Source organism: Carex rostrata, chromosome 28 (assembly GCF_964058835.1).
Source record: "Carex rostrata chromosome 28, lpCarRost1.2, whole genome shotgun sequence".
Lineage (NCBI taxonomy): Eukaryota > Viridiplantae > Streptophyta > Magnoliopsida > Poales > Cyperaceae > Carex > Carex rostrata.
Window position 1 is genome coordinate 5677228 of NC_135945.1, and position 22480 is coordinate 5699707.

Here is a 22480-nt window from a genome sequence, read left to right on the forward strand (position 1 = left end):
ACATATAAAAATAAACTAGAAGGTTATATATATATATATATATATAGAGGTGGGCTACGGTGAGTTGCGAAGTAAAACGCGTTTCTACTTCACGCCGTATTTTTATTTTGAAAGTTCAAATGATCAATCCGAACCGTTAGATGTTTAATCCATATTGAAATGTGCTTGGAGACCAAATTTTACATTTTTTGGAATTTTTTTACTATTTATTAAGCATTTTTGAAAATTGCTGTTTTGCTGTGAACAGTAAAAAACAGTAAAATTTTCTGGACCATCAGATCAGCGACTTTCAAAATTGCTTAATAAATAGTAAAAAATTTTCAAAAAATGTAAAATTTGGTCTCCAAGCACATTTCAATATGGAGAACAAGATAAACGGTTCGGATCGACGTTTTGAACTTAAAAATCGCAAAATATGAGCGTGAAGTAAAATAGTCGCTTTACTTCGCAACTCACCGTAGCCCATCTCATATATATATATATATATATATATATATATATATTTTTTTTTTTTTTCTCCAAGGAAGTAAGAGGAAGGAGGAGGAAAAAATTGGAATGTATAAGGATATTTGTTAATAATTTTAGAGGGATATTTTTGTTTGATGAATTTTAGAGGAGATAAAAAAATTAATATATATATTTTTGCTTTAGTGGTGCGATTCAGTTTATTACATCATTTAGATTATCAGATCAAAAAGTATAGGGAAATGTAGTTTTTCAAATTTTGACACGCAATAAGCATGAGATAATTATCTAAAGGATTTACAAAGTTTAATTGAAAAGAAAACAAAAGGAGCTATAAAAACGTGCATAAAATATATTCATTGTCCCGTTATTTTGGTTCCTCTTTATGTTTTTGTTTGTGCTCAATAGACAATAGTTCTTTTAAGCTGAACCTTGCATGTTGTGTTAATATTTAATAGTAAAAGTTAACATAGGCCCAAAGCCCATATTGAGCTTAGGTCAAGTCCAACAATCTGTAAGACAGTTCTCAGCTCTTTCGACTTTCGTCGAAGGTCAAACTTGGTCAAAACCCTTTCAAGGAACAATTCCTTGAAACAAGTTTCCAAGGATTATGTGTTTTAAGTTTAAGTCACAAGTTTTCAGAGATTTTGCAACAACAATGTAATCAATTTTAGCTTTATTTTAAGGAAGTTGCCTACGGGCTTGCAATAATAAAAAAAAAACCTAGATAAATTAAGTATCACAAAGCATGCCACCAAGCTTCTGACCAGGACTTAAATTGGATTGACAAAGAGTTGTACCAGTGCATTTCAAGAAGAGAAAAGGTTTCTCCATCTACAACTTTGATGGTAAGACAATCACTCCAGTGTCTACAGTAGTTTCTGACAGTAGTTTCTGGTTTACTGTGATTACCTACCCAACATTATTGCTTTAATCTACCATCCATTACTATATTAACTAGCTTAATGCAATCTAAATTAAGAATAATACTAGAAGGCAATTACAATCACTATTTGAGACATGGTCCCAGAACAGAATGTTCATTCTTGTAAGAGCATGGCATGATCAACATGGCAAAACCTCACCTGACCTGATTTAACCCAATCAACTCATGTCTATATCTAACCAGTTATGATCCTTCCCTCAACAAAAGTAACCCAAAATCAAACACAACAAAGCTGACAAAGAAAAACCAATCTTAAATCCTTGTCTCCAACTCAGTCAACACAAAAACCGAACAAACTGAAATGAAAATTTGCCTGACCAAAATGGTCCAAACCCCAAAATAATCCAGCCCGCACAACCTATATAGGTAATTGACTAAAATAAAAGAGATCCCACCTAACAAAATAATGCAAGATCTGAAACCCAACAAGATTCTAAAATGACTCGCATTGATTTGATTTGAGCTAATTCATCATTTTCCACCTCTGGATATAATATGAAGCATTTCCATGATTGTATCCAACATAATATTTCTTAACATACCGTTATCTCACCAACTCATACTATTGTCTGTGCCTCCGTGGTGTTCCTGCCAAAGAGGCGATTATACATCTCGAATAATTACATGAACAAGCATAAACCAAAGAAATTATGTCTAATGCTGCAATGAAAAAGAATCCTACATCATGACATATAAAACAAGCCAAACACGATAATTAGTAATTGACACTCCATTATAATAGCTTAAGGTAACAAGGATTTTACAAAACCCCTGGAGAAACTAGTTTAGCAGGGTGAGAATTAATAAACCACATCAACAAAAAGACAAATTAACTAAAAGTTTTCTGAAGAAGCTTCAAACCTGAAATATTACCAGAACAAGCATCTCTATAGGCTTGGTGAAGCCCTGGAATAGCATGTTCATATGGTAGAACAAACTTCTCCACAAATTGTACCTCATTTAATTTCATGCATGAGGCAAGTGCTTTTACTGGAAACCCTTTGGACTCCAGTAGCTTCCGAATAAGGACTCGGGGAATGAGTCGCTTCTCCAAGCTGTACATAAGCAGAACTGGATCTTGGAACACATGCAACTTGTCACAAGCAGCTTCGTTGATCAGGAACTCCATTTTGCAGCCTATTAAATTCTCCGAGTAACCCAACACCTGAGGTGTCTTACAGATTATTGAGTTTAACTCCTCGGATGAAAACCCAAGACTTCTCCAGTAAAGAAGTCTTGCATCTATTGTGCTTTCTTTCAAGCTGCTTACCACAATTAATGCACGCATAAACAATCCAGATGAACGAGGAACCCCTAACTCCTCTGCCCTTCTCACATTACGCGCCAAAGATTCACGACTAGATGTAATCAATCTTGGAGCAGAACTAATCAGTAGGACAATTTGACGAACAGATAAGCTGCATTGTTGTTGAAGGAACAATAGGTTGGGAATGACAGAAGTTTCAAGGTTTACTGTGGGAAGGAAAAAGTTCCTTTTAAAGAGATGCAATAGTTTGTCCACAGAACCGACAATCGGCATCCAGAACTGGATCTGTTGCTGCAATTTGGTGGATTGAAATGACCGTGGATGAATTGAAAAGAGGAGAGAAATGTGAGATGGGGAGAAATCAATCTCATGTAGCTCAGCCATCCTGGGCTTCAAACACTTCTCCACGCTCAAGCAAAGGAACCGCGGGTCCTGCAATGCGGCGGCTCTGATCTGGGGCTCGGTGATTCCGGCCTTCCTCAGAAATTGGAGCACGGCATCTGGTTTCTCTGGGGATTTGAGGTGGGGCAAGTACCTGGATTTTGCGATTGCTCTGTCGGAGGGGAGGCCGCAAGAGTTGATGAGGTATTCCACAGCAAAATTAGAAGCGGGCGATGCAGAGGGGGCATCTTGGGATGCAGTTGAGAGGAGGCGACAGATGGAGGTGTTGAAAATGGCGCGGAGAGGGGAAAGAGAAGAGCGAAGGTATGAATTTTGCTTGAGAAAAGGAAGCATTGTTGGGGGTTTTGACGAGTCAAGCTGCTGAGCGGAGTAACTGCAGGAGCGAAGAGAAAAGGGAAAAGAGAGTGAAAGTGCGGAATGGGTGGCTTCAGGCAGCTCTATTGAATATTGATGAATTCGATGCTCTGAGATATCTCAATTTAAGATCCAGACAGTTCAAAATCTTTCAGTACAAATCTTAAAGCAACAATAATACGGATTATTTTTAAATAAACTGAAATCTTAATTAATTTGAGAGAATACAGACTCTCTTTTGATTTGGTCCATATCGGGTGCAAATCATTCCATAGATACCTATTTAAATTTGTGCGTTCTATTCAATTACGGGATAATTTGTCAGTTTAATTGTAGGGAACGACTAACAGTACCCCCATATCAGTCTCCTAAATGTCCATCGCACTAAAAGACAAATAACTTTTGACAAGGGATTACTAACTGACTCCAACATCTGATATGGGGGTATTTATACTCTGAGTTAATAGTTAAAACGTATAGTATTCATACCTACGAATGTATAATATTCATACTTATTATCAAAATTATTTGTCATATGTAAACACAAACTGGAGGGGACCAGTAACGATCAGGGGGACCGTTGACGTCTTGTGACAGCCTAGATTGGGGACCGCAACCGTCTGAAAGCATAATTTGCCAAGATTGGGGACCACTATAGCAAATCTATATATTATTCATATCTAACTAAAGAAGTATTCATATCTAAACAAATGAAGTATTCATACTGACGATTACGAAGTATTCGTACATGTTTAAAATAATTTATACAATTCAAAATTCAAAGTTAGATCCTTCTTCATGCATATCTAACAAATGAAGTATTCATATCTAACTAATGAAGTATTCATACATGTTTGAAATAATTTATACAATTCAAAGTTAAACCCTTCTTCTTGAACACCTCTTCTAAGAAATATTCATATCTAATAACATGAATGCATATCTAACAAACGAAGTATTCATATCTAACAAATGAAGTATTCATACATGTTCGAAATAATTTATACAATTCAACATTCAAAGTTAGACCCTTCTTCATGCAAATCTAACAAATGAAGTATTCATATCTAACTAATGAAGTATTCATACATGTTTGAAATAATTTATACAATTCAAAGTTAGACCCTTCTTCTTGAACACCTCTTCTAAGAAATATTCATATCTAATAACATGAATGCATATCTAACAAATGAAGTATACATATCTAACAAATGAAGTATTCATACATGTTCAAAATAACTTATACAATTCAACATTCAAAAGTTAGATTCGTCTCTCTCACCCCACCTCTTCCAATAAGTATTCATATCTAACATGAAGTATGCATATCTAACAAATAAAATATTCATATGTTCCACTGTGGCAATCTTTGCTGGGCTAGCATGGACCCCCTCAAATGGTGCACCATGCCTCGTCGGATCTCGACGGTGCACCACGCTTTCCTCGCCGGATCTCGACGGTGCACCACGCTCGCCTCGCCGGATCTCAACCGCCATCACAGCTGTCGGCATGGGTACATGGTGGCGAGCAGTAGAGGAGAAAAACAGGGTGAGTTTTGAGTTTTGTTGAATTTTTTTTTCTTTCTAAGAGAAGATTTAAGAGGGTGGGTTTTGACCACGTGAGAGAACAAAAAAGGAAAGTTGTTAGGGGGACAGATAGGGGACAGATTCAAGGGGGACAACATCTTTACTCTTAATTGTATGTATAAATGTTGACACATATTGTATGGTTGAACCTTTGCTCTCTACAATTAAAACGATTTGCTAGGATAAAAAAAAATATGGTAATTTGACTTTCAATAATATGAAAAATCTAAAAAAATTGAGAATTTGTTCGGTTGTCGCGGGATTATGTAAAATGAAATTTTACGAGTACAACCCCTAAATTAATTTGTGGAACCCATACCCATGGTATTAATGAAAATAGTTATGAAAATGTGCTGAAAGTCTGAAATAAATGTTCAATTGTATCGTGAGAATAATTGTGGAAAATCATATTTTTCTTTCTAGAATGCTTGATATCAATAAAATTAATCTTTTTAATAATTTTTAAGATAATTAAATTGAATTAAACAATAACAAACATTACTTATTAATTATAATTATTATGTCATAGTCAAACTTTTGCTCAAACTTGTTACCCAATCTAGAAAAAATCAATTAGAAATTAAATTAGAAAATTGATTACCACTGATGCTTAATTTGCTTGAAATAAAATACAAATATGTATTTGACTATTTGTATATAAATTTTGTTATATTGAAAATTATTGTAGTTTATTGTAGTTTATTATATATAACAATACATATTATAAAAGATTAGCATATAAATTGATAATGGCACAACTCAAAATTATTGGATGTTATTTTATAATATCTCAAACATGACTTATTTAGTTGCTAATAGAACCAAATTTTCATTGTTTGCAACAACATAAGGTGAAAATAAGTAAAAAATAGAAGAGAGAATTTACACTGGAATGAGAAAGAAAAATAAACGCACAAAAAAATAAAGAGTAATTATAACATCCCCGTTCAACCATTCCCGGTTTCATCCCCGTCAAGCTGCTTTACCTAAATGTCCAACAATTAACCGTCAAACTCAAATTAAACCGTCAAACTAACTCAAATAAAATACCCTCCCGATTTGGAAAAAATATATTGTGATATGCCTCCTCCCCTTTCAACCCCTACCTCCGCCGCAACATGGATCTCCGACGACTTGCTCCTCGTTCCTTTGGCTGATAATCGCATCATCGATCTCGATCTGATAAACTCGCGCTTTATCACCTTCCTTTTTGAGGCGGTGTCCGACATCTCTCGGATCGCCGTGTTAGACGATGGTCGCCTCTCGTTCGCTTCCAACTCCACCGACAAAGCCCGTGTTCATCTCATAAGCATGCCTTCGAGAGCTGAATCACGCAACCGAGACTGGCTTTTGAAAGTAGTGTGATGCACCTCATCAATTCTAATCATAAGTAGGCGCTGAGCGGGGATCTCGCCCACTCGTGCCATCATCTTTGGATTCCACGCAAGCTTTGTGGTAGGGTTCGGAGTAAGGAGGGCCGCTGGCGCAGATTGAACAACTCGCAAGGCCATCTCACCAGAGGCGCTCTGTCTCACCTTTCTTTGAGTCTTTTCAGCACTCTGGGGTGTGAATTGAAGGTGGCGAGAAGCTCTAATGGCCTTACTACTGAGATTCTGGTTACTGGTAGGCTTTACCTTGTTTAATTTTGACTTGATATTAAGCGATTGATAGATAGGTACGACAAATTGAGTTGTGTAAAATGTACATGTTGATTTAGCTGATTTTTTTTTTTATCTCATTTAGAAGTGAAACCATTTACTGCTAATGGTAGTTCTTCCGCACCAATTTTAAACCAAGTAACATGAAAAAGTTTGATTCATCACCACACAATCGAATTAATTCATATGGTTACTGTTTAAAGATCAAAGAGGTAAAAATTGATGATAGATTAGTGTGTAAATAAACAAGACAAATAGAATTTCGAGCTTCATCAATCTCTATATATTCTTTTAATTAGAAGTTTAATGTTCAAGCCTGTGAATTTGATTATAATCGCTGTTTTTCTCATTGTTTTGATTAGACATGCAGCAAAGTGTTTGACATAATTTTATTTAGAGCATAATGTGATATTTTGATCAGACTTAGTTAGTATTGATCTTTACTGATAGCCTGTGACACCTTTTTCTTTTGTAGGAACTGGAAGCCTATTCTTTGTTGATGCATTACTAATCGGTACACTACTGGTACGAATACATCAAACTGGTATGAACTGCAATGCTACTAGAAAGAGTAGAGAGAGAAACACTTAATACATTAACTATTCACCTTTTGTGCCTATGTTTCTTTTCCTCGTGAAGTAGCGTATTATTTGCAAAGAACAAAGCTTTATTAATGATGAATTAGGAAAGTGCGTACTAAGTACTAAGAAATGACAGAAAAAAAAATTTTGAAAAAAAAATAGAGGTGTGTGAATGAATACTTGATGTATTAGGTATGAATATTTTAACGTATATGATTGAATACTTGATATCCTATGTATGAATACTTCAACAAAATATGTTTTGTTTCTTTTAAATATTGTTTTTATTTTTATTTTTTTGTTTGTAACATTTCAATTACATGATCTATAAAATTTGATAGATTATTTTTGTTTTGATGTGGCAACTATTTTTTATTTTCAAAAAATAAAATTTAACTCGAAAGCAATAAAGCAATGTTCAATACTATTTGGCTGCTCTTGTAAAATTAATTGAGGTAGGCACATATGCTTGTAATACTCTTGATACATTAACTATTTACACTTGCACGACGGGTATGAATACTTTCTCGATGAGATATGAATACTTGTGCAATAGATAACTTGAAAGTATGTCATTATGGAATGACAGAAAAACAAATTTTGAAAAAAAATAGAGGTATACGAATGAATACTTGATGTCTTAGACATGAATATTTCAACGTGTATGAATGAATACTTAATATCTTAAGTATGAATACTTGTGTGACAAGATATGAATACTTGTGTAATGGACATCTCGAAAGTATGTCATTATGGATCTCAGTTGAAAGATAAAATTGTATATAAAATATTTGTGATTTTAGATTTGCAAACTTTCTCACAAATCGTAAGAAATATTGGTTATGTTGAATGTAGAAAAAAAAACCACCTCTAAAAATGTATAAAAGATAGATGAGTGATGTGTCCAGCTTTTGTATTTACACTTACATAATGAGAATGAATACTTTCTCGATGAGGGATGAATACTTGCGTGATGAGAGATGAATACTTGTGCAATGGACAACTCGAAAGTATGTCATCATGGATCTTATTTGAAAGAGAAAATTATGTAGAGCACGATCGTGGTTTTAGACTTGCAAAATTCCTCGCAGATCATCAGAAATATTGATTAGATTAAACGGAGAAAAAAAATACATCTAAAAACGTGTAAAAGATGGATGAGTGATGTGTCCAGTTTTTTTATTTGCACTTGTACGATGCGGATGAATACTTTCTCCATGATTTATGAATACGTTCTCGATGATGTATAAATACTTGCATGATGAGATATGAATACTTGTGCAACAGATAACTTGAAAGTATGTCATCATGAATCTCATTTGAAAGAGAAAATTGTGTAGAAAACATTCGTGATTTTAGATTTACAAAATTTCTCACATGTCGTTAGAAATATTGTTTAGATTGAACGGAGAAGAAAAAACCACCTCTAAAAATGTGTAAAAGATGGATGAGTGATGTATCCAGTTTTTGTATTTACACTTGCACGACGATGATGAATACTTGCATGGCAACAGATGAATACTATTTAATCACTTCTAAAAAAACATTCGTGGTTTTAAATTTGCAAAATTCCTCACAGATCGTCAGAAGCAACCCAAAACCAAAATCACTTCTATATCTAACCAGTTATCATCTTTCCCTCAACAAAAGCAACCCAAAACCAAACACAACAAAGCTGACAAAGAAGAACCAATCTTAAATCCTCGTCTCTAACTCAGTCAACACAAAAAGCGAACAAACTGAAATGAAAATTTACCTGACCAAAATGGTCCAAACCCCAATATAATCCAGCCCGCACAACCTACATAGGTAATTATGTCCATTGTGCAATGAGAAAGAATCCCACATCATGACACAGAAAACGAGTATACAAATTGACACTCCACAATAATAGCTTAAGGTAACATGGATTCTTACAAAAGCCCTGGAGAAACAAGTTTAGCAGGGTGAGGATACATCAACAACAAGACAAATCAACTAGAAGTTTTCTGAAGAAAATTCAAACCTGAAACATTCCCAGAACAAGCATCTTTATAGGCTTGGTGAAGCCCTGGAATAGTATGTTCATATGGTAGAATAAACTTCTCCACAAATCTTACCTCAATATATTTCATAAATACTGAAAGTTTTGTCACTGGAAATCCCTTGGACTCAAGTAGCTTCCGAACAAGGATACGGGGCCTGAGTCGCTTCTCCAAGCTTAACATGAAGAGAACTGGATTTTGGACCACGTGCAACTTGTCACAAGCTGCTTCGTTTATCAGGAACTCCATTTTGCAGCCTATTAAATTCTCTGAGTAACCCAATACCATAGGTGCTTTACAGATTATTGAGTTTAACTCCTTGGGTGAAAACCCGAGACTTCTCCAGTAAAGCAGTCTTGAATCTATAGTGCTTTCTTTCAAGCAGCTTACCACAATCAATGCATTCAAAAACACTCCAGATGAACGAGGAACCCCTAATTCCTCAGCCCTGCTTACTTTACTCACCAAAGATTCATGACTAGATGTAATCAACCTTGAAGCAGAATTAATCAGTCGGACAATTTGACAAACAGATAAGCTGCATTGTTGTTGAAGGAATGATAGGTTGGGAATGACAGAAGTTTCCAGGTTTGCTGTGAGAAGGTAAAAGCTCCTTTTACATAGGTGCAACAGTTTCTCGACAGAACCAACAATCGGCATCCAGAACTGAATCTGTTGCTGCAATCTGGTGCATTGAAACGACAGTGGATAAATTGAAAAGAGAAGGGAGATGTGAGATGGGGAGAAACCAATCTCCTGTAGCTCAGCCATCCTGGGCTTAAAGCACTTCTCCACGCTCAAGCAAAGAAACCCTGGGTTCCGAAATGCGGCGGCTCTGATCTGGGGCTCGGTGATTCCGACCTGCCTCAGAAATTGGAGCACTGCATCTGGTTTCTCTGGGGATTTGAGGTGGGGTAAGTACCTGGATTTTGCGATTGCTCTGTCGGAGGGGAGGCCGCAAGTGTTGATGAGGTATTCCACAGCAAAATTAGAAGCGGGAGATGCAGAGGGGGCAACTTGGGATGCAGTTGAGAGGAGGCGACAGATGGAGGTGTTGAAAATGGTGCGGAGAGGGGAAAGAGAAGAGCGAACGTATGAATTTTGCTTGAGAAAAGGAAGCATTGCCATTGTTAGGGTTTTTGACGACAGTCAAGCTGCCGAGCGGAATAACTGGAGGAGCGAAGAGCGAAGAGCGAAGAGAGGAGACTAGAGAGACTAGTTCAAATTGAAGATATTCACTGTGAGGCAGCTCTATTGATGAATTCGCTGCTCTGAGATATCTCAATTGAAGATCCAGACAGTTCACATTATTTTAGTACAAATCTTAATGCAACAATAATACGGATTTCATTTAAAATAATAAACTGGAATCTTAATTAATATGAGAGAATACAGTCTCTCTTTTGATTTGGTTTTAATTGAAAAAAAATTAAGGGAGCGAATGGTCCATATCCGTGCGGACATTCGATACCTGCTTAAATTTGTGCGTTCTATTCAATGTTATTAGAACCGGACCAAACAATGCTCTCATAAACCTCCGCTTTAACGGTTTACTAGTTGGATCAGTGATTCAATCGGTTCAACTGCTGATATTGAGTTGCTATTTTTATCTTAATTAAATATCAGTTACAATAACAGTCTATACACATAACTTAATTCGAGCAACATTCATTACATAAATTATTCAAAAAATAATATATATTATATTTATTTTCAATCCAAATTGATGCACACCAATATTTTTTATAAAACTTAATTACTTGCTCATAATTGATTTTTTTTTTTTTTGCATCAACAATCTATAGTGTATTTGGTCTTAACGACATTAAATAGAAAATAATCACTTGAGCTAATAAACCACTTGTCGTTTGTCGAGTTCAATTAAAAAAAATTAAAATATTAAATGATTAATAGGTTATCGGGCTAATAAAGCCGGCCTTCTTCGAGTTCAATTGGGCTGATAATTCTCACAAAAGTTAAAGTGGGTCCCACTGTCAGAATCACCTTCTTATCTTTTCCCTTTTTCTCCGTCAAATTTTCAATCTATTCTTCATCCAATTTCGTTGAATCTGAAATATATTTTGGACCGGGTGTTTTCATGGAATGGTCCAGCGACCCTTTAATTAAACCCGACCGAATAAATCGGTTTTCACCGGTTTAAGAACACAAATGATCCTTTGAGTGAATCAAACCGAATAGGTGACCGGGTCCAGTTTTTTTCGGTCCACCTGCTTGGTTCGGTCCGATTCTGATATCACTTGTAAGTTCAATTGTATGTATAAATGTTGACATATATAATATGGTTGAACCTTTGCTCTATACAATTAAAACGATTTTTTTTTTTAGTTTATTACTATATTTCATTTGGCTAGGATAAAATTTATAGAAATTTAGCTTTCAATAATATGAAAAATCTAACATATCGAGAATTTGTTCTGTTGTCACGAAACTATGCTGGATAGAATTTTATGGGTACAACAACTCTTATATTAATTTGCGGAACTCATACCCATGATATCAATGAAAATAGTTATAGAAATGTGCTGAAACAAATATTCAGTTCTACTGTGAGAATAAGTGTGAGAAATCATATTTTTATTTCTAGAATGTTTGATATCAGTAAAATTATTCTTTTTAATAATTATTAATATAATTAAATTTAATATAAAAATACTTATTAATTATTATTTCATAACCAAACTTTTGCTCAAACTTGTTACCCATTAACGAAAAATTCAAATAAAAAATAAATTATAAAATTGATTATTACTGATGCTTAATTTGCTTGAAATAAAATACAAATATGTTATTTTTATATAAATCTTGTTATATTGAAAATTATTGTTGTTAATTAAATATTCTAAATTATTTTAATATTACCGTAAATATTATAATAAATTATCATATAAATTGATATTGACACAACACAAAATGATTGGATGTTATTTTATAATATCTCAAACATGAGTTTTATAGTTGCTAATTGGATCAATTTTTTATTGTTTGCAACAACATAAAGTGAAAATAAAGTGAAAAATAGAAGAGATTTACAATGGAATGAGAAAGAAAAATGAAGGCAAAAAAAAAAAAAATTTCTTAATTAATCCCATCGCATATAAACTCTCATTCCATTAATCATTTTGTAGTTATAAGGGATTGTAACTGTAAAGGTTAAAACAAAACAATGTTGCTCAAAACAATTGTGCAAAAAAAAAAAAAAAAAGTGAAAAGGAAATAACAAAAATAGATGGGCACAAATAGAAAATAAATCAACAAAATATGAAAAATATTATTCTAATGTTGTAACATCTCAAGTTCTCAACATTCTGGTTGTCGATGCTTAAGACAGAATGTTATTTATGTTAAAAGAAAAAAAAATTAATGGCTGGCATTAATTTGCTACAATCAAATTAGTTTAGAGTCTTATGTAAAATAAGGTATGTTATTTAGAGTCACAATTGTTGTAATTAAAAAAAAAAAGTTCATTTGATTTAGATTTTATGTCCATTCGGCATCATAGTTCTGATTAACAATATGATATATGAATTATATTAGCAGTTCATCATGTGATTTACAGTTCATCATGTGATGCATCATCATCTGATTAAAAATAAAAATAAAATGATTTACAGTTCATCATGTGATGCATCATCCACCCTCCCCGTTTTACAAATTATAATGATCATTAAAAATAGATTTTCAAATTTTGACACCACAATAAGCATGAGATATTTATCTAAAAGATTTACAAAGTTCAATTGGACAAACAAAAGGAGCTATCAAAAGTCAAAACGTGCATAAATATATTAATTGTTCCGTTAATTTGGTTCATCTACGATTTTTAATGTGGTTCTGGTATTTAACAGTAAAAGTTAACATAGGCCCAAAGCCCATATATAGTTTAGTAAAAGTTAACACAGGCCCAAAGCCCATATTTAGTTTAGATCAAGTTCGACGACGCTCAAACTTGGTCAAAACCCTTTCAATTCCTTCCATCGGACAGCTAAGCGCAGTAGAGACTGAGAGTATGAGTGTGTTGCTCAGTCGACTCCGGTCATCTCCTTCCCTTCATCACCTCACCACCCCATTCGCCTCCACCATTTACCAGTTTCTCTCCGCCGCTACCAATCCAGCGCCGCCACCTCTAAATCCTCACTTCGCACCAGTAGACTACCTCATCGAATCGTGCGGACTTCCTTCTGACGAAGCTATCAGAACATTCCAGAAGATGCAGCACCGGAAATGGACCCTCAAATGCCCTGATAAGCCCGATGCTGTGCTCAGCTTCCTGAGACAGACCGGTGTAACCAAATCGGATATAAGGACTGCCGTGCTTCGGGAACCTCGCATCCTCTGCTCTAGTGTGGAGAAGAACTTGAGACCTAATCTGGCCAAGCTACGAGAAATTGGGTTATCTATTGAAGATATCTCAGGTATCATTTCTCGCTTCCCGCTTGTGTGGTTATTCAATTTTGTGGCAAAGGTTGACTTCTGGATGCAGGCTCTTGGCTCAGCTGAGATTGTATCTGTGATCCTGAAAAGGGGTGCGTCGATCCTCGGTAGCAATTTAGAAAAGGTTATTGTGCCTAACTTGTCTTTCCTCCAAGAGGAATGTTGCATATCTCCTAATCAAATTGGTCAGCTAATTAAGTCAAATCCTAGATTGATTGCAATGACCCTTGAATATTTGAAACTACATGTTAAGAGGGCTGAGGAGTTGGGGATTGAGCGGTCATCAGGCATGTTTATTACTGCATTGCTTACCGTAATCGGTCGGAACCCACACATTATAGAAGCAAGGCTGCTTTACTTGAAAAGCCTCGGGCTTTCACAGGAGCAGGTGACCCTTATGATTTGTCAAACCCCTACGTTGTTGAGGTTATCAGAGAAGCTCGTAGGCAGAAAAATGGAGTATTTGTAAGGGAAGCCGGTTGCAATAAGTTGCAGGTGGTCCGAAGGCCAACTCTTCTTCTGTACAGCTTGGAGAAGAGGTTAATTCCCCGAAACCTTGTACGAAAACTCCTCAAGTCAAAAGAACTTCCGGTGGCTAATCAGACTTTTTCTTCTTTTCTGTTACCAACTGAGAAGCAGTTTGTGGAGAAGTTTGTTTTGCCATATGAATATGATGTCTGTGGGCTCCACGAAGCATATAAAAATGCTTGTGCTGGAAAAGTAACAGCTACATAATGGTTTCAAAATAACTCAATTTAATTTACTTGGTAGTTTCTGTAATGCATTTGGATGTTACTAGATTTGGATTTTTTTTTTCTTTCTTTCTTTTCATTCCCTGTTTCGTTGTTCTTTGTTTCTTTCAGTTAATCCCTTCAATATGTATGCTGTAAACAGTTAATTCAGTGATTACTAAGGGAGATACTGGTAAGAGAAATGTAAGAATAGAATCTCAGAATTGTATTTCCATTTATCAATATTGTATTACGCCTTTGCTGTTTATATAGTATAATCCATCATCTATTACAACTACTCTTAACAGCCTAACAACATATCTAAGGGGCTGTTCGGCAATACATGGTGGATTAAAAAATAATCCGCGCTAAGGAGGGATTATTCGGTAAACTAAAGGAAGGGGCAAAGGATTAAGATAGCTAAATGAAGCTAAAGAAAGGGAAGGAGGTGCCTTAAGGAAGGGGCAGGGGATTAAAATCCGGACAAAAGGAGACTAAATGAGGTTATTTTAATCCGAGCTAAGGAACCGGTGTTCGGCAAGATTAAGCGGTTAAGGAAGTTAAAGGAGGCTCTTTTAGTCTTAAGGAGGCTTAAGGAGACTCTTGCTGAACGGCACCTAACAGTCTAACTGTCTAACTAATTACAATTAGATGTTTGAGTAACTAACTAATCACAATCTATTGAAGCTGGATTCTCTGTGACTGGAGCTCCAGTGGCTATGGCTGTATTAGCCATTAATGGTTCCATTGTTTTTCCCCAATTTCACTTCTCCATTTTGTATGGTTCCTTCAAGGGCGGAAACGAAAACTTATAGTGAGGGTTGAATTTGGTAATTAATAATATTGTTTAGAACGAAATATATTTATTGCTTTAATAAATGATGAAACAATAGATCTTATAATTGTGCACAACCTTTGCAATTTTTACAAGCCTGGATCCAGATTTGCTTTTGGACTTCTCGTTAGTGCCTTAAAAACATGTTTATAAAAATATATATATATACACTTAATTTTTTTGATATACTTTAAAAAAGTATTGTCAACATTGCTGAGATAAGCGTATCAAGAAATTTTAATCCTACAACGTGTCAGTACCTTGAGCAAAGCATATGACATATCATTGGTTCATTCAGTATGTCGTTCTCGTATTTAATACTAAAAGTTAGCAAAGGCCCAAAGCCCATATTGAGCTTAGGTCAAGCCCAGCGATTTGTAAGACTCGAAGGTCAAACTTGGTCAAAACCCTTTCCAGAACAATTCCTTCCTTCCAGCGAGCAGCGGAGTGCAGAGAGAGTATGAGTGTGTTGCTGAGGCAACTCCGTTCATCTCCTTCCTTTCATCATCTCACCACCCCATTCGCCTCCACCATCTATCGGTTTCTCTCCGCCGCTACCACTCCAGTGCCGCCGCCCCTAAATCCTCACTTCACACCAGTAGACTACCTTATCCAATCATGCGAACTTACTCAGCACGAGGCAATCAGAACATGCCAGAAGATGCAGCGCCTGAAACAGCCCCTCAAATCCCCTGATAAGCCTGATGCTGTGCTCCAGTTCCTGAGACAGACCGGCGTAACCGAATCAGACATAAGGACCGCTGTGGCCCAGGAACCTCGCATCCTCTGCTCTAGTGTGGAGAAGAACTTGAGACCTAATCTGGCCAGGCTACGAGAAATTGGGTTATCTATTGAAGATATCTCAGGTATCATTTCCCGCTTCCCTCATGTGTGGGTATTCAATTTTGTGGCAAAGGTTGACTTTTGGATGCAGGCTCTTGGTTCGGCTGAGATTGTATCTGGGATGCTGAAAAAGGGCGCGTCAATCCTCAGTAGCAACTTGGAAAAGGTTGTCGTGCCGAACTTGTCTTTCCTTCAAGAGGAATGTTGTATGTCTCATCATCAAATTGTCCGGCTGATTACATCGAATCCTAGATTGTTCACATTGAGCCTTGAAACTTTGAAACTGAATGCTAAGAGGGCTGAGCAGTTGGGGATTGAGCGGTCATCAGGCATGTTTGTGAATGCATTCATTACCGTAAGCAAATTCAGCCAACACATTATAATAGCTAGGCTGCTTTACTTGAAGAGTTTTGGGCTTTCACAGGAGGAAGTAGCCCTTATGATTGGTAAAAGTCCTAGTTTATTGACAATGCAAGAGGTGCCCCTTGGTAGAAAAATGAAGTTCCTAATGAAGGAAGCGGGTTGTGGTAAGATTGATGTGGTCCAAAATCCAGTTTTGCTTGGTCTGAGCTTGGAGAAGCGGCTCATTCCCAGGAATCTTGTTCAGAAGCTTCTCAAGTCGAAAAATTTACCTGTGGCAAATCAAGCTTTTGTTTCTTCTGCAAAACCAAATGAACAGCTGTTTGTGGAGAAGTTTGTTCTCCCATATGAGCATGTTTTTCCTGGTCTCCTTGAAGCATATACAGCTGTGTGTGCTGGAGAAATTTCTGGTACAGAATGGTTTAGGAACTGTATTTAGATTTTATCAGGTTTGGTTCACTAGTTTGTTCTCTCCTTTCATTTTGCTCTTTTTGACTTTCTCAAGTGACTGCAACTTTATAATATAATATGAAATTGATATAAATCATTTATTCTGTTGTTGAGCTTTCCTATCAACTATATTGTACTTGTCTTTTAATTGGAACTACATTAGCTCTTCCTCATCCTATGTACCCAGGTTTGCAAAATTATTGGTTATTGTTTATGAAACAATGAATCTAGTATGTAATTAGGGCTGATGGTTCTCAGGCTCCACTTATTTTGGTTAGCATGCATGGTTCAACAGGCGGAGTCCTGTTATGATCTCTTAACCTGCGGGTCAGACTATCTGACTGGTCAAAATAACCATGCCAATTTCTGCTCAATTCTAGTTTCATTTTAATGAAATCAGAAATTTCCCATCTACCCGACTGGAAGTACCAAAATAAATCTTTAAGTTTGGTGAGTGAAAAAAATAGATGTGATATGCTTTGTAGGACACTTGTTGGCGAGTAGCAGGTATGAGTAAGTTTGGTGAAAAGGATTTGGCGACTTATTTGGGTGGGTAACTGAAGCGTGTCTAGTGTGTAGACCTTAAGGATTACCATAGAAGCCGGTTCGTGTGTATTAAGCGCTTAATAAAGAGGAACAATTTTGTTCTTACTAGAAGCCTTGAAAAATTATGGTGTGTGCAATTTATCTTTCCTGCAAGAACAATGCAGCAGATTTGTTTGTCAAATTTCCTGATTTATTATCGCAGCTCCTAGATTTGTTCGAGTGAAGCCTGAATCTTTGGAGATTAAAGTGAGAAAGGACTTCCAGTGGCAAATCAAACTTTTGCTTCTTTTCTGAGTGCAAATGAGAGGCGGTTTGTGGAGATTAAAGCTTGCTGGAAAATCTACAGCCTTTGAGAGGTTTAAGTAAATTTCAGTTTAATTTGCGCTTAATTTTTATGTTAAATTATGTTGAAATTTTTTTGAGGTAAGCCTTTGACATTTTTGTGCTTAATTTTTATTTTGTTAAATTATGTTGAAATTCCGGATCACTCTATTTTAGATCTAGAAGAATAACAATATGCTATCAAAGCATCAAAAGTTGTTAATTTTAAAATGCTTACTGCGCAGATTGACCTGAGAACACTTTCTCTTCAATGTATTTAGCTATTTCACTAATGGAGTTCTATTTAAAAGCATAACTCTAAGCCTGTAACTAACTATTCTATCTAACAGTAGTTTGTTACTACCATTAATTACAATCATATAATTGTTTGACTTTAGTCAACTATTCTTTTACTTCTGAAATTGTATTGTCTGATAGTGAGGGATGAATTTGATAAAAAAAAAAAAACAATATTTAATTTGATATATCTAGAGCGACGGATAAACAAATACTTATTCACTAATAAGATAGACAAACTTTAAAATGCTATAAAAAATAACAAAAATTAATAATGAACTTTCTCATTAATGCCTTACAACAAGGGTGAGATTAGATTAGTTTGATGATTTTGGCAATCGTCAAAATAAATTGTATTTTTAAAGTTTGTCAAGTAAGATGTCATATATATTTTATATACATTTTATTAAAAAAATGAAACATGATGTAAGTTATATCCATAATAAAATAAAATGATATATGAAATGGTTAATATTTAAGGAATTCTAATAGAACATCAAATAATATTAAAATTGCATGAAAACTAATACACAACTAACCTATAAGTAAAACAATTTATAATTATTTACACTGCAAAATATTATTTTGGCAACATTGAAAAATCGTTATAAAAAAAATTCCAACCCTAAAAAATGTCCAAACCTTGAAAAGTCACATCACCATAAATTTTATCTGAACCAAATGAAATAAATTGAAAAAAATCAAACCGTTTTAAATGCATACATTTGTTTCAATTAAAACCAAATCAAAAGAACCGACCCTCTCTTCCTCTCTTCGCTTCCCTTATTACTCCTCTCAGCAGCTTGACTGTTGTCAAGAACCAAATCAAAATAACTAGTCTCTTCGCTCCTCCAGTTACTCCGTTCAGCAGCTTGACTCTCGTCAAAAACCCCAACTATGCTTCCTTTTCTCAAGCAAAATTCATACCTTCGCTCTCCTCTTTCTCCTCTCCGCGCCATTTTCAACACCTCCATCTGTCGCCTCCTCTCAACTGCATCCCAAGATGCCCCCTTTGCATCTCCCGCTTCTAATTTTGCTGTGGAATACCTCATCAACTCTTGCGGCCTCCCCTCCGACAAAGCAATCCAAAGATCCAGGTACTTACCCCACCTCAAATCCCCAGAAAAACCAGATGCCGTGCTCCAATTTCTGAGGCAGGCCGGAATCACCGAGCCCCAGATCAGAGCCGCCGCATTGCGGGACGCACGGTTCCTTTGCGTTAGCGTGGAGAAGTGCTTGAAGCCCAGGATGGCTGAGCTACAGGAGATTGGTTTCTCCCCATCTCACATCTCTATTCTCTTTTCAATTAATCCATGGTTGTTTCAATACACCAAATTGCAGCAACAGATCCAGTTCTGGATGCCGATTGTTGGTTCTGTCGAGAAACTGTTGCATATATGTAAAAGGAACTTTTACCTTCTCACAGCAAATCTTGAAACTTCTGTCATTCCCAACCTATCGTTTCTTCAACAACAATGCAGCTTATCTGTTCGTCAAATTGTCCAACTGATTAGTTCTGCTCCAAGATTGATTACATCTAGTCGTGAATCTTTGTTGAGTAAAGTGAGCAGGGCTGAGGAATTAGGGGTTCCTCGTTCATCTGGAATGTTTTTGGATGCATTAAAGGTCGTAAGCAGCTTGAAAGAAAGCACTATAGATGCAAGACTGCTTTACTGGAGAAGTCTCGGGTTTTCATCCAAGGAGTTAAACTCAATAATCTGTAAAACACCTCAGTTGTTGAGTCACTCAGAGAATTTAATAGGCTGCAAAATGGAGTTCCTGATAAAAGAAGCTATTTGTGACAAGTTGCGTGTTGTTCAAAATCCAGTTCTGCTTGCGTACAGCTTGGAGAAGCGACTCATGCCCCGAAGCCTTGTTCGGAAGCTACTGGAGTCCAAAGGATTTCCAGTAAAAGCACTTGCCTCATGCATGGGATTAGATGAGGTAAGATTTGTGGAGAAGTTTGTTCTACCATATGAACATGCTATTCCAGGGCTTCACCAAGCCTATAGAGATGCTTGTTTCGGGAATGTTTCTGGTTTGAAGCTTCTTATGAAAACTTCCTAGTTAACTTTTATTTTTGTTTATATGGCTTATTAATTCTCGCCCTGCTAAACTTGTTTCTCCAGGTCTTTTGTAGAATCCACGTTACCTTAAGCTATCATTGTTGAGTGTCAGTTACTAATTACTGGGTTAACTTTTTTTATGTGTCATGATGTGGGATTCTTTTTCATTGCAGCATTAGACATAATTTCTTTGGTTTATGCTTGTTCATGTAATTATTCTAGATGTATAGTTACCTCTTGAGCAGGAACACTGGATCCAAACAAGTTTGCATGGAGCCCATGGAAATGCTTCATATTTTATTCAGAGGTGGGAAATGGTGAATTAGCTCAAATCAAATCAATGTGAGTCATTTCAGGATCTTGTTGGATTTCAGATCTTGTATTATTATGTTAGGTTGGATCTTTCTGATTTTGGTCAGTTAGTTGTCTGGATTGTTCGGGATGGATTATGTTGGGTTTGGACCATTTTGGTCAGGTAAATTTTCAATTTAGTTTGTTCGGTTTTTGTTCCAGACAAGTTGGCATCATCTTGATAGTGTTTACTTTAGATTGGTTGTCTTTGTCATATTTGTTGTGTTTAGTTTCGGGTTGCTTATATTGGAGGAAGGATGATAACTGGTTAGATATAGATATTAGCTAATTGGGTTAAATCAGGTAAGGTTGATGACTTACAAAATCAGTCTGAACCTGTGTCATTTTCAGGTCAGGTGAGGTTTTCCCATGCTGATCATGGTCATGCCTTGCTCTTACAAGAATGTGCTGGTAGGTAATCATAGTAAACCAGAAACTACTAAAACATTTTCTCTTCTTGGAATGTGCTGGTACATATCTTTGTCAATCTAATTACGCCCTGGTCAGAAGCTTGGTGGCATGTTTTGTGATGCTTAATTTTGTTTTAAATGGGTTCCTTTTTAAGGCCTTGCATATTGAAGTGTGAAAAATGAAAACGATCGAAAGGCAAAGGTATAATTAAAGAATTCACATCCTTCTCGGTACTGTAAAATGGAGTAGTTTATAATTAGTGGATTCAGACAGTTCTTTTTTACTTTGCACGAATCTCAAAGCTCAAATAATACTAACCCCTGTTATGGCTTGAATCTCAAAGCGGCTGAGAGTAAATCACAAACCGTAAAGTGAAAGGGTTCACAAAATACTACATTTATTCTTATTAATTACAGGAAAAGATACGCATATTTTGTTCGTGAAAATTATGTACGAAAGATGAATAAATTTTGCACGGCCCACACATCCGTACCCACAAAATATTTGTTTGCCGTGTAGCTGCATTCAATGTTATGGTACAAACAGATCACACCCATCCATTTGCAGCAATATTCTTGTAATCGAACGGCCAGGAAGACTGGTGACATAGTCGCTCTCCCATCTCCTGCTGTTTTTTTTTTTTTGTTTGTTGTGAAAGCATGGCAGATACTGCCCGATGTGTATTGCTACTGAATTCAGAACAATTACAATGTTAAGGTGCTATTATCCGCATCCCCTGGATTCATTCTAACACAACTTCTACATTTCAGCTACAGATAAGAAAATATTTGACTGTCCTATCACCTCTGAATACTCGCTCATTTCTTTTCTTCCAAAGGAACCAAGTGACACAGACAGACCACAAAATCCAAGTAGCCACTCCTCCATTAGCTGATTTTTTATAGGCTGCCAACGACTCATGCCATATAAGTTCCACCGTCATCTGAGGCTTGAAGATTTGAAAGCTCAGCTTAGAGGATAGTAACCACCAAACATGCACAGTGTATGGGCACCGAAAAAATAAATGCAGAGCCGATTCAATCGGACAGTTCTGACACAATACACATCCTAAATCTCAGTATATATTTCTTCTCCTCAAAACATCTTGTGTAAGTGTTCTTCTCCTCAGCAACATATATGCAAATAACTTTGTCGTTGTCGGTCATTTAGCATATCATATGCAAACACACACCTGATGAATCCCATTTCCAAACCAGGTTATCTTCGACCTGTGCTTACAGTTGGAATTATTCCGGTGCTTACCACTTTTAAGAGAAATATTCAAGCGAATTCAAATTTTTATTTTCTTTAACTTAATCTAATTGTCTGAACAAACCGGTCAGTTGAATAATTACTAATATAGTTTATTGTTTGAGTTCATCTATTCAGTTTATTAAAATTTTCAGATTATCAACCAAAAGTTGAAAAACTAGTTGTCATAAATTTTATCAGTACTAAATGAAATAAACTGAAAAAGAAAACGTTTTAATTGTAGATCTGTTAGATGAGCACCGGCACAAACAGATTTAGGATA

General features: G+C 36.0%; 5 protein-coding genes across 5 annotated transcripts; 3 read left to right on the top strand and 2 right to left on the bottom strand.

Annotated features, from left to right (window-relative positions):
* Positions 1–1407: 1407 nt before the first annotated feature.
* LOC144545856 (uncharacterized) lies at positions 1408–3507 on the bottom strand. Its single transcript, XM_078294422.1, has one exon. The coding sequence runs from the start codon at positions 3411–3413 to the stop codon at positions 2241–2243; it is 1173 nt and encodes a 390-aa protein (XP_078150548.1). The 5' UTR covers positions 3414–3507; the 3' UTR covers positions 1408–2240.
* A 5626-nt stretch (positions 3508–9133) lies between these two features.
* On the bottom strand, positions 9134–10468 carry LOC144545929 (uncharacterized). Its single transcript, XM_078294483.1, has one exon. It carries the CDS (start codon positions 10409–10411, stop codon positions 9233–9235), a length of 1179 nt encoding a protein of 392 aa, XP_078150609.1. The 5' UTR covers positions 10412–10468; the 3' UTR covers positions 9134–9232.
* A 2842-nt stretch (positions 10469–13310) lies between these two features.
* On the top strand, positions 13311–14470 carry LOC144545675 (uncharacterized). The gene is made up of 2 exons (XM_078294228.1): positions 13311–14022; positions 14118–14470. The coding sequence occupies exons 1-2, from the start codon at positions 13311–13313 to the stop codon at positions 14468–14470; spliced, it is 1065 nt and encodes a 354-aa protein (XP_078150354.1).
* Positions 14471–15716: 1246 nt separating this feature from the next.
* LOC144545859 (transcription termination factor MTERF8, chloroplastic-like) lies at positions 15717–17089 on the top strand. The gene has a single exon (XM_078294427.1). The coding sequence runs from the start codon at positions 15762–15764 to the stop codon at positions 16941–16943; it is 1182 nt and encodes a 393-aa protein (XP_078150553.1). The 5' UTR covers positions 15717–15761; the 3' UTR covers positions 16944–17089.
* Positions 17090–18962: 1873 nt separating this feature from the next.
* On the top strand, positions 18963–20740 carry LOC144545843 (uncharacterized). The gene has a single exon (XM_078294412.1). The coding sequence runs from the start codon at positions 19016–19018 to the stop codon at positions 20183–20185; it is 1170 nt and encodes a 389-aa protein (XP_078150538.1). The 5' UTR covers positions 18963–19015; the 3' UTR covers positions 20186–20740.
* The last annotated feature ends 1740 nt before the right edge of the window (positions 20741–22480 follow it).

What these genes read in the sequence shown, in the direction of transcription:
- LOC144545929 (XM_078294483.1), bottom strand. Translation starts at nt 10,411, where the DNA reads ATGGCAATGCTTCCTTTTCTCAAGCAAAATTCATACGTTCGCTCTTCT.
- LOC144545859 (XM_078294427.1), top strand. Translation starts at nt 15,762, where the DNA reads ATGAGTGTGTTGCTGAGGCAACTCCGTTCATCTCCTTCCTTTCATCAT.
- LOC144545856 (XM_078294422.1), bottom strand. Translation starts at nt 3,413, where the DNA reads ATGCTTCCTTTTCTCAAGCAAAATTCATACCTTCGCTCTTCTCTTTCC.
- LOC144545675 (XM_078294228.1), top strand. Translation starts at nt 13,311, where the DNA reads ATGAGTGTGTTGCTCAGTCGACTCCGGTCATCTCCTTCCCTTCATCAC. An exon ending in GGGGATTGAGCGGTCATCAG is followed by an intron (nt 14,023 to 14,117) that starts GCATGTTTATTA and finishes GGGCTTTCACAG; the next exon opens with GAGCAGGTGACCCTTATGAT.
- LOC144545843 (XM_078294412.1), top strand. Translation starts at nt 19,016, where the DNA reads ATGCTTCCTTTTCTCAAGCAAAATTCATACCTTCGCTCTCCTCTTTCT.